The sequence below is a fragment of the Phalacrocorax carbo genome, chromosome 25 (genome assembly GCF_963921805.1).
Source record: "Phalacrocorax carbo chromosome 25, bPhaCar2.1, whole genome shotgun sequence".
Lineage (NCBI taxonomy): Eukaryota > Metazoa > Chordata > Aves > Suliformes > Phalacrocoracidae > Phalacrocorax > Phalacrocorax carbo.
Window position 1 is genome coordinate 751,835 of NC_087537.1, and position 10,870 is coordinate 762,704.

General features: G+C 43.9%; 1 protein-coding gene across 6 annotated transcripts in view; it reads right to left on the reverse strand.

Moving 5' to 3' along the window:
* ATP6V0A1 (ATPase H+ transporting V0 subunit a1) overlaps positions 1 to 10,867 on the reverse strand; it is a 30,442-nt gene extending 19,575 nt beyond the window's left edge. For 2 of the 6 annotated variants that reach the window (XM_064473365.1, XM_064473371.1), the window contains exons 1-9: positions 10,724 to 10,867; positions 10,402 to 10,542; positions 10,172 to 10,250; positions 9,757 to 9,854; positions 9,067 to 9,195; positions 4,137 to 4,240; positions 3,180 to 3,306; positions 1,894 to 1,976; positions 1,162 to 1,255 (exon numbers count right to left, since the gene is read on the reverse strand). In XM_064473365.1, coding sequence (XP_064329435.1) covers positions 1,162 to 1,255; positions 1,894 to 1,976; positions 3,180 to 3,306; positions 4,137 to 4,240; positions 9,067 to 9,195; positions 9,757 to 9,854; positions 10,172 to 10,250; positions 10,402 to 10,518 — 831 coding nt within the window. In that variant the 5' untranslated portion in view covers positions 10,519 to 10,542; positions 10,724 to 10,867. The remainder of the gene's footprint in view (positions 1 to 1,161; positions 1,256 to 1,893; positions 1,977 to 3,179; positions 3,307 to 4,136; positions 4,241 to 9,066; positions 9,196 to 9,756; positions 9,855 to 10,171; positions 10,251 to 10,401; positions 10,543 to 10,723) is intronic. The other 4 variants (XM_064473369.1, XM_064473368.1, XM_064473370.1 and 1 more) reach the window with 4 other exon arrangements.
* Positions 10,868 to 10,870: the final 3 nt, after the last annotated feature.

Genomic DNA, 10,870 nt, shown 5'->3' on the forward strand with positions numbered 1-10,870 from the left:
TAAGGCTTCTTTCCAGTGATACTTTTTGACTACTTCCCTCCTCCAACTCCAAGGTCAGAGGACAATTCAAAAAAATGAACTCTTCAGAGATCACAGAGAACGATTTTTCCTCCACCCAGGTTAAAAAAAAGCAGAGAAGAGTTCTACAAGTGAGGTGTACATTGCCTTAAGAAAACACACAAAGATTACAATGAAAGACTTTTTTACTGAAGGGAAAAGGAGAAAGTTTTTTTCTACTGAGGGTGTTTTCCAACTGGAACATATCTAACTCATGCCAAGCCACATTTCCAGACTGGAAAGTCTCAGACTCAAGGGAAAGCGAGGACCCAGGGCACATGCAGCTCTGAATCCTGCTAGTTAAATTGCTTCTGAATTCTTGCCTACTTTAAAATCGCTAAACAGCTACGCTACACAACCCCCAGCTTGAGAGAGTTTCTATATCAAATAAGCAGTCCAAAATCAACCGTTTATCCTTTTATTTTCTGAAGCTTCTCTTATATTTGTCTCAAACCCCTCAAAATTTTCTGCATGATAACATACTGCCTTTCTTCCTTTCAAATATTTCAGAGCTGGCACACAGTAGATTTGTGTGCTGATTACTTTTTACCAACACTCAGGCTGCTGCACAGAGATTAGCTGTAAAGCAAAAGCCCTTAAGGACAGCACAATGTGAAAATATGAAGATAGGCAGCAAAAAGTACAGCTAAGTTAAAGTTTGCATTGTTATCTCAACTTGGAAATAAGTTTAAATGTTTTCAAAGTTCTCGCAAATGAAGCAGGCAATTATACAAGCATGCTTTAGTGCTGGAAAACATGGTATCTCCTTACGCATGCATATCCCTCTCTGCTCCCTGGCATGCAATTCTCTATCGATGCTGTACTTACATGCTTATAATCAACTGCTTTGCCCTCCAGAAAGATCAAACCACCCCACCATCCTTAACCCTGACAAAGAAAACAACTGAACAGAGAGTCTCCAAACATCTTTCTCATCACTGCTGAGAGCTGCTGGTCTCAAGCTCCCCTGAGCTGAAAACATGGCCATCTAATAGGGCCAAAAATTCTCATTTTCATAGGATCCAAAGATGTTTTCAACTACATTATTAAAGAAAAAAAAAAAACAAAACCAAAAAAAAAGGGCATTGACCCCAGTTATTTTACCATCTGAAGATCATCAATTCTGGTATTGACACCAGAAGCCATTTCCTTCCGCTCCTGTGGCGTTTCTGGGCACGGGTAGAGGGAGGCACGGAACCTGAAAGACAGGCAAACCACCTTACTAAGACAGAAGGAAGATAAACCAGTTAAGGAAATAGGTGGCTGAACACAGAAAACTTCTCTTAAAGTGTTTCTTGCTTTATTTCTATCAGCAAAGACTGCCCAGCAGAGTTTCAGTCTTTAAATCAAATGGATACAGAGCTTGCTTTAGGCCAAAACAGAAACTGAAGAAAATGGAAGTGGGAGAAAATCCTCTGTTCCCTCTTCTGACAGAGTCTCAATGGCACTGTCACAAAGCTGATTAGCCGTCCCAGCTCAGGATGCTGCTATCATACCAATACAGCTGCTGCTAGAAGCAGTCACTGTTGGTCCCCGCTATGAGAATATCACCAGCTGACATCCCACTAGGTCTGTCTGAGAGTTCAACATTTGAACTCCCCTTTTTTATTAGGCATTCTCTAGCAAAGCAGTAACCTACTTCGAGCATTACAGGCTTGGGGAGTGGCTAGTCTGACTGTAAAATATGTTTCAGCTACTTACGACACGTTTTATTTGCTGTCAGAATATGTACTCCTACAGTCATTGTGAAATAAGGAGTTGAAAAATATCAATATTAACTTATGTCAATGTGTTTCACATATCTGGGAGAGCTGCCCAGCTGTAAGGCTTTCATACCCTTCACATATCTTCTTGACTCTGTTCTTCAGCTGATCACCTTGGAAAAAGATGATAAACACAGACTTGTGCACATAATCCCCCTAGAACAGAAGAAAGAGTGTTCTGTAACAGCTCAGCTGACACTGAATCAGCCACAAGAAAGCAATTTTCTTAGCCTCCATATAGAATACCCTCTGTACTTGTGTTTACTGAAGCAAAATGTTCAAGTTTATCTATTATCTCTTCTATGTAATATAATAAATGGGAAAACCTGGGAAGATCTCCAAAAGAACAGAGACGCAACGAAATATTTATCAGCACTTACTGCAGTCAGCTCACCTACAGAATCAAGCAAAAAGCTAGAGAGTGAGGCAAAATAAGATGAAGCGGAGTTTAACAACCTTGACTCTCCAGGGAGGCCAACGGCACATTCTTTGTGCAGCTGTTGTCACGTTGGTAGCCAGGTCCCCTTTCCTGCATTTGTTGGCAAGTTATTGTTCTACCTTACTTAGGAAATTTTAACGCAGTGTTTCAAGAATAATTACATTAGGTGTAACCTCAATTTAAGGAAGTGTTGCACAATAAGAACAAAGTCTCTCCTAGTAGACAGATAATTCAACGGGTCAACTACCAGCAGCCGGCAGGACGAGAGAACAAGTCAGCCTTACATGAGAAACACAGAGGCAGCTACTGAGCTGCTTCTTTGTTCCAGCGCAGCCTACATAGAGCCCTTCTTTTCACTGGTTAAGAGCAAGAGTTCCCAAAGTTTGGGCTTTTCCCTTTGATTTGAGCAAAGAGGATGCTGAATGCAAAAACAGGCCCAATCACAACTTTTACTGTTTATATTTGTAATAAAGCCAACAACTCTCAGGTGGATGTTTAAATTACTGGTTAGCAAACGAAGAAAAACAAAAGGTCCAAGTTCAGAGTAAATGAGCTACAGATGTCACACTGCTCATGTCCAAAACAGCCCCTTTCAAGGAGGATTACTACTTATTCAGAGCTTCACACACGAGCTGCACCTGTAGTTTGTGCCAGAGAAACAACTATGCCCTGCTGACGTACAAATTCTGAGTTGTTTTTCCCCTTTCAACAGCATTCACCATCCATCCTGCTGTTTTTGTTTTAATAAAACAGGAAAACACTTGTCACTAAAGCCGCAGAGGCTGCAGGTACGTGCTGTGAAGGGACACAACACAAATGTTTGCCTGCATGGAGCTCATTGAGGGACAGAGGCTTAGCTCTAGAGCAAATCCTGTTGCACATCTGAGAATTTTGCTACTGTAAACAACAGTTCCTTTTACCGTTACAGGATCCTCCAGGGGGTTTTCAATTTCTGCCTGACGCAGGAATACGTTCCCTCGGCACACTCGCCACAGCATGCGCTCAAACGTGGGGATGCGCTCACGGTTGATCACACCAGCCACAAACCTGTAAAGGGGACAAATTTTATTGTTATTTTAAATAAAATTTAAGTTCTGCACCTGAAAGAATGCATAGCCTAACACCCAAAACACTGAGGGCAGCTGGAGTTTAGCATCAGATCGAAAGCTACAAAAATCTTGTTTTGAAATGAGTTCTTTAAGCAAAACGGAAGGTCGTCGAAACACATAGTGGTAAAAACACAACAAAACAACTGCACTATGGCACAAGCTATGCCTCTTAACAGAATGAAATAATCTATTAAAAAAAAAAATCACTGGTTAAAGGAGAAACATGCATTTAGAGATACAGTTAGCTAGTCCTAATTTCAGTAGGTTCCCGGTACATTACATGGCAAGGATTATAGCAGTCATGGCTACCACTGACTATGTTCTAGGCATGTGCCTCAGAAGACTTCGCTGGTTCAAACCCCTACGTTCAGATAAAGAATTACACACACACAAAAACAGCCTGGAAGCAGCTAAGAGTATAGGGAACTACTCATACTTTTACAGATTATTATGTGCCCACAGTAGTTACTAGTTCCAACAGAGCTGTGAGAGCTCAGAACGTCTGAAAAAGCAGTCAGAGCAGACAAGGAACAAACTAGTGTAATTTTTTGAGCAGAGAGAAATGTGCAAAGCACAAATATGAACTGGGAAGTTAATGTACATAGGACAAGAACAGAGACCAACAGCTAGTTTTAGACCAGCCTTCATCTGCTTGATGTGCCAGTCTGGAAAGTTCCACAACTGCACGCAAACCACTGCTGATGCCACAGGCTGAACGCAAGCCAGCAACCCTAAAGCCAGAGAAAAGAAAGCACTGACTGCCATTACCCGAGTCGCAGCGGGGCACCTCTTCCCATCTCGCTTGGTTCCAGGAGCGAAGAGGATTCCTCCAACAGGTCTGGATCCGCCATCTGCTGATGATGCAATTCAGCCTGAATTCACAAATCAATTAATATCTAATGAAACTAGTTAGTGGCATGCAGGGAACGAGGAACCAGGAGATAGTTTGGGAGACAAAAAAAGAACAACAGAGAAAAAAAAACAACAAACAAACATAAGACAGCAGAAAGAGGAACTAGATAATAGAGAAGACAGCAAGAATCACACAAGGAAGGAGAAAAAACAAGAGGAAAAGTGGAATGGCTCAGCAAAGCTTCCATACAAGAAAGGTCTGAAGATTGCTGCAACAGAGCAAAGGGGCTGTGGGATATACAAGTCTGAAGAAAGGCAGAATTCAAAAAAATTTATCAAGTTTTAAATACAAGTGATGTTCCCAAGAACCATTTTTTAATGGCACGGAACAGTGTGACGCGCTTTACTCTCATCTTTCCCTGATCTTAAACGGGGAAAAATGTGAAGGTAGATGCTGACTGCACCACTTGTGCGTTTTCCTGCATACTGAAGACGCAAAAGGCATTTCTAAGAGGTGCCTGGGAAATTGTACTTGCATGTAGAGTAGCCTGGGAGCCTTGTTCTATGCAACGGGAAGAACGATGGTAGGGCAAGTCTTCCACAGACAGTGTAGCTGACCTTCGGGCAGCCTGCAACTTCACAAGGTCGGAACCCTACCGTCAGTTATGGGAGACCTGCATATCCCACACATGTCAGCCTTCTGCCGTACCCCAGAGCAAAGGCCACACCTCACTCATTTTGGAATTACGTGACGACGGTTTGATTCCATGTTACTTGCCACATCAGCGTAGATACAAGGTCAGAATCAGTAACAAAACCTGGAAGTGCTGGATGGTAATTTTCTTTACTGGCTTTACAAAGCTTTCCCTTCACACACAGTACTTCCAGCTTAAAAAACATGCTTACTGATTAAATCTATTAGTTATTCAATATAATTTATCCTTATTCACAATATTTATTGTTGCCAGACATATAAGATGCATTGCTTAGGGCAGCCTGACAATGGTGCTCATTTTTTGACTAGTCAGGCATTAAAACAGGACACAGATTTATATTGTCTTTCATTGCAGCTAATCTGCAGGCTAAAATTCTTGGGAATATAGCTTGTAAGTGTCAGCAATTCAAGCCAGGAAGGATGCTCAAATCACATCCTCTTGGCGCACCGTCTTCACACTCCATCCAACCCAGCGCCACAGTTACTTCTACCTCTGCAGCTTATATAATGAAATGACAAAAATTACAGTTCTTTAGCACAAACAGAGGGCCAAATTCTACCCCCTGTGGTACACAGGAGGTCTTCCCCACAGAGCTATCAAGGGGACTTGCTAAAATACCCTTGAAGGTAGAGTTTGACCTTAGAACATGTAAAATGCATGCACACAGAGCGTAGCCTTGCAAAAGTATATAGCGAGTTTAATGACTCAGCCACAGTTTCGTTTGTGCAATAGCTGCATCACTATTTCAGTGAAAAGCTCTGCAACGTTTTACTTGCACGTCAAATGGAAGTATTTACCAAATACAAGAAAAGTTTTTGCAAGGCTGACATCAAATGCAGCTCAAGTGCTTGTACAGACACTTCTTTTAGCTTACAGATGTTACAAATGTAAGGCAGCCCTTAATTTAGTTTGGAAAGTTAACACAAAGAACTTCTGATCCTTTCAGCTTTAAGGCAACTTGTTGCAGCATCAAAAACTGAATGAAAATTTTGCTTCATAGAGAACACGGCCGAAACAGAAAGTTTGGTACCCAAAACAAAACACACAGACCAAACATCCCAGTGATTATTTGATATCTAGATTTCAGGATGTTGAAAAACAGTAAGATAAAAGTTACAATTGTAAGAGGCTTGTATCGTATTTGTAGGTAATCAAGATAGTCTCTGTGGTAATTTTTGTGAGGTGCACCATATTTCAGCACATGAAACATAAAAAAGGAAGGATAGCACATGTGAAAACTTTGGATCCACCTCACTTGAGAGAGCAATTCTTATAAATGTTTAATCTTGCCTCTGACCCTTTTGGGCTATGCGTCCTTTTTTCAGGACACTATAAAACAAAGCCAAGTCCTGTTTAAAGGGGTTGGAATTACAAAACAGAGCATCTTGGAATAAATTTGGATTACACCAGTTTTACTAAACAGGAGCTTTCTTACACACGGATTACTTGCATAATGAAACCCTGTGTTCTTTAAATGCACCTCTCAACTACTTTGATCTGATGATCACACCCTTTCTAGAAAGGGAACGGCATAGCAACATCAGCTCTGGTTCTGGAAGGATAACTCAAGCAGTGTTATAAGATTTAACAGAAAAAAACCTGAGTGACAATGTGAAAATGAAAAAGCTATCCAGCTACAATGTAAAAACCCCATGACTCTGGGAAATTTACTTTGAATAAGAGTTTTCACCAGCAGTGAGTGAAATATCAGTTACTGCGAAGCATTTTTTTTTACTACATCAGATCATTCAGGATTGCAAAAATCCAAGCATTTGCACGTCAGTAATTACATCGTTCATCATTACACGTTTTAAAATTGCTTATTGTCCACCCAGATCAGCACCTTTAATCTCAAGGCCTGGAAAAAAAGGATCATTTTCCCTCCTCTTGATTACGGTTCTGCTCTGTGACAGCTCTGGATCGCTACACACAATGCCATACAATTCAAGCCCCTTCCAGTTCACGATCAAAACAAAAATCAATTTTCACAAGAACTAAAAACGATTCACTTCACCATCTAACTTATTAATCCAGAGCCCAGACAGAAGTGACAGATGCAAAGCAAACAGAAGAAAGCAGATGGCAAGAAGAGTTAGAGGAAAGAGAGACAGGGGACTGCATGCCATTAACCATTACTTTTCCAGTCTTCTTTTATGCTCACACTCTAGGCAAAACTTTCAGAGAAATCTCTCCAGCTCATACTGTTCTTCATAAGCAAAGACAAGAAGACTGAGAAAAGGAGCATAATCATCAATGTGGTATGTTGAAACAAGAAACGGCTACTTTGCCTAGGACGGTCATATGAACAAGTGAGGAAATTTTGCCGTCCTCCCCCAGCGCACAAACGCCAGAGAGCAGCGCAAACGCCAAGCGTAAAGTGCTTCGGAGAGTAAGCCATTTCTTGTGCAACTTATTACTATGAATAACACAATCTTAATTACAAGTTATCGAAGTCTTCAAGTGTCGAAGGTACTGTGCAAATGACAGCAGGGAGAAATGAAGCGTTCGCTACTTCGGGGTAACAAGCAGGCTGCACAAGGCTCAAGACGCCTGGACCAGTCGGGACCTCTCACGCACAGCTGTTTGCTCTTCACAGTGCGAACCAAAACAGTTTTAAATTTTCAGCACCCATGTTTTACTGAACTTCACACGCGAGCTGTCCAGTTTGCTTTTACGTAGAGCAGTACATTTTATTTGCTGTGTTATGTGTTATTATTACAGAAAACAGTTATCAAACAGGGGCAGAAACATACCTAAACTTCCCACAGCCAGTTCATTTAAGTCTGACCTGAGTTCCCTCTTGTGGGTGACGTGATGTAGATTGTTTCAGCAGAAGGTTAATTTTGACCTTTAAATTTAGTATGATCACACTGTACTTGAACAGCTGGAGGCAGCTCTTGCCAGAGAGGGCAATAATTAATAAAAAAGCACTAGCTGTACTTGGTTTTGCTCAATACTCGGTTACAACAGGCAGGCAGTGGCACCTTAATGCAGCTAAGTAACAGATTATCAGGTTAACGCTGCTTGTCCAAGGAGACCCAGCAGCTTGTAAGTGAGCGTTCAACACTTGAAGACGAATTTTTTTGTACTGAAACCAACCCCATGACCAACCAACCGATCGCCCTAGCAGCAGTACATATGTCAGCAGTGACTAAGGCTTGTGTTGGCACGGGAACAACCTTAATGCCTGAAGAGGCAGCATCCTGTGCCAAAAAAATAAAACCCAAACTGTTAGATAAACAGCCTGAAGTTTGCAGGAGCCCAGCTCTACTGGGTGACAGCCTTTGTAAAGGCCAGAAGCCATATCCGTTAAGAACTCTTTGATCAAATCCTTGGATTACAGGAAACAGGACACACACTCAGCAAAAACATGTCCTTATGTTCTAAAAAAACACACAGGAGCTCTTTGAGAAAACTCCCTAGACTTTGAGATACTGGAGCTTTACAACGAAGGATTACACTTTCTGCCATGCAGGCTTTATGTCTGTACCACGAATGACATCAGAGAAGCTCTTCTCAGGTCCAGGGAAAGAGTTGCCAGTTTCTGGCCTAGCTGGTATTGGACAAAACGTTGAAGATTTTAAATGGCAGCTTTGCCCCAGAACTTACCTCTGAAAACTTCAGGGTTTGATCAAAGGCTCAAATAAATAAATAAATAACCCATTACTTCAGTGGACTTTGCATTATGACCCTAATGAGCGATCTCCAGATAGCATTTCAAAGCCCGAAGAGAAACTGAGCTTGACTGTCATTCCTCCACATAAGCGAGGCACGACTGTTTATCTGCATTCGTACCAAAGAAACTCTTACCCGCTGAAGAAAGTGCTCACTGCAGCACCAATTTTTTGGTCTCTTGATGTGCTTTAAAGACTACTAGCATCTTGGTTATTTTACACAACTTTTAGACAAACCATTGCTTAATAAAAAAAAGAAAACATTGTAAGAGGTAAATAATGGGTAGCTATGCGTGCTGCATGAAAAATGGAAAATAATTTGAGCTTCCTTAAACAAAGCATAACAATGACCCAGCTGCCCAAAACAGCAGCTAAAAATAGATTTGAGAATAAAAATGGTAATTTGTGGGAGAAGAACCACCTGCCCAAGTGTTAACCCGCCCCCAGTATTCTGACCTCATCAAAAAATTGCTGAGTTTTACGCAGTATAAATTTTAACTCTGTCAGCTCCAAGAAGTTTCTCTTCAGAGCTTCCTGGTTTGTGTTGATTTCTTTAAGCTCGTTTTCAATTTTCTCAAAGTTTGCCTGCAAGATGGGAAAAGAAGAAAAAAGGAAAAGGACTTAAAGCAATTCCATAACTAAGTGCTGTTAAGTCTATTAAAACAAGAAAGAAGCAAGATGCTTTACACTCCCACGCAATTTGCATACAATTACAGATGCGTCTCCAGTCTGCCACGCCACACCAACCCTGATTTGTGACATTCTCTTCAGGCATCTTGAAACCTTTCATACTCAGCCAGTCTTTTATAGACTGGATTTATACAGTGCTCTTCAAATCATTACAAACCCTTATAGCCTTTATGACAGGCCCACCATAAACCATGTGGTTCCAGCAGTTTCTGACTCATTTAAATGGGTGAAATTTATTTTAAGTACTTTCACTTCTTTGGATAAATGCACCAGCAAAACAATGCTTGTAAATCAAAACCAACCCGACAGGAGCTAGCAGAGCACGTCAAGTGACAGCTGGGGACTGTGGTTAATGCACCTTTGCCACAAAAGCCAACGGTTATCCACCAAGGAGATATTTTCCCTTTGTTTCCATCTAGAGTCAAATACTACTCAAGTCTTAGCACACATCATTACCTCCAGGTCGATCATGTCACGTGGAAAAGGCACCTCCGGGTTTTCACCAGTGTCCGTGATAGGAATATTTGCTTTTTTAATCTCCTTCTCAACGAACCCTGGAGAGACAGCACCATTCATGTAACTAAACAGATACTTCAATGTCAAACTGTCACCCCAACCTCCACCTAGCCTGAGCAGCAGCTGTGAATTCTTTCACCTCCTACTCCAGGATCCTCTTATTTGGTTAAGGCTACCTTCCGAGCAGCACATGAACCCCTGGAGGCAGCGTGACTGGCCGACACAGAGGACGGCAGCCTCCCCTCCTCCAGTCAGCGCTTTGTTTTCTAACGCTGCCTCGCAGGTTTAGCCTGCGTGGAATTTTGTCTGTAAAAGCTACAGTTCGAGCCGCATCACGACCCAGAGGGAAACGTACGGAGCTTTCGGTCCATTTCTTCGCACCTCCTGACCTCATTAACGAATTTGCGCTGGAACACGTTCACGTCCGGGTTCAGCTGCAGAGAGAGAGGGGTTTCCTCAGCGACGCCCCCCAGCGCGGCGCGGCGGGGGGCGGCGGGCCCGGCCGGGGGGCGGGGGTCGCCGGGCCCCCTCCGCCGCCGCTCCCGGCGGCCCGGGCGCTGCCCGCGGGGGGCGGCGGGGACTCACGTCGCGGAACTGGACCTTCCCCAGCTCGCCCAGCTCGCTGACACAGCAGTAGGCGGCCTCGGACTGGAGGAAGAGCTGGGCCAGGGTCATCTCCTCACTGCGGAACAGCTCCCCCATGGCGGCGCGTCCCCGCCGCGGCCCCTGAGGAGAAGGGCCGTGAGAGGGGAGCGCGGCCGGGCGCGGGGCCGGCACAGGGGAGGGGCCGCCGGGGCCTCCATCCCCCCGCCGCCCGAGTCTCCGGCCCCTCCCGGCCCCGGTTCCGGGTGCCGGGCAAGCGGCGCGGCGGGCCCCCTGCCCCCCCAGCCCGGCCCAGCCCCGTTACCTGCCGCAGCCCCCACAAAGCCCGCACCCGCAGCGGCCGCCACCAGCTGATCCGCGGCGGCTCCCGTCCCTGACGTCACCGCGCCGTCACGCGGGCACGTCTCCTAGCGACGGCGCGCCCCGGCTGGGCCCGCACCGGAAGTGACGG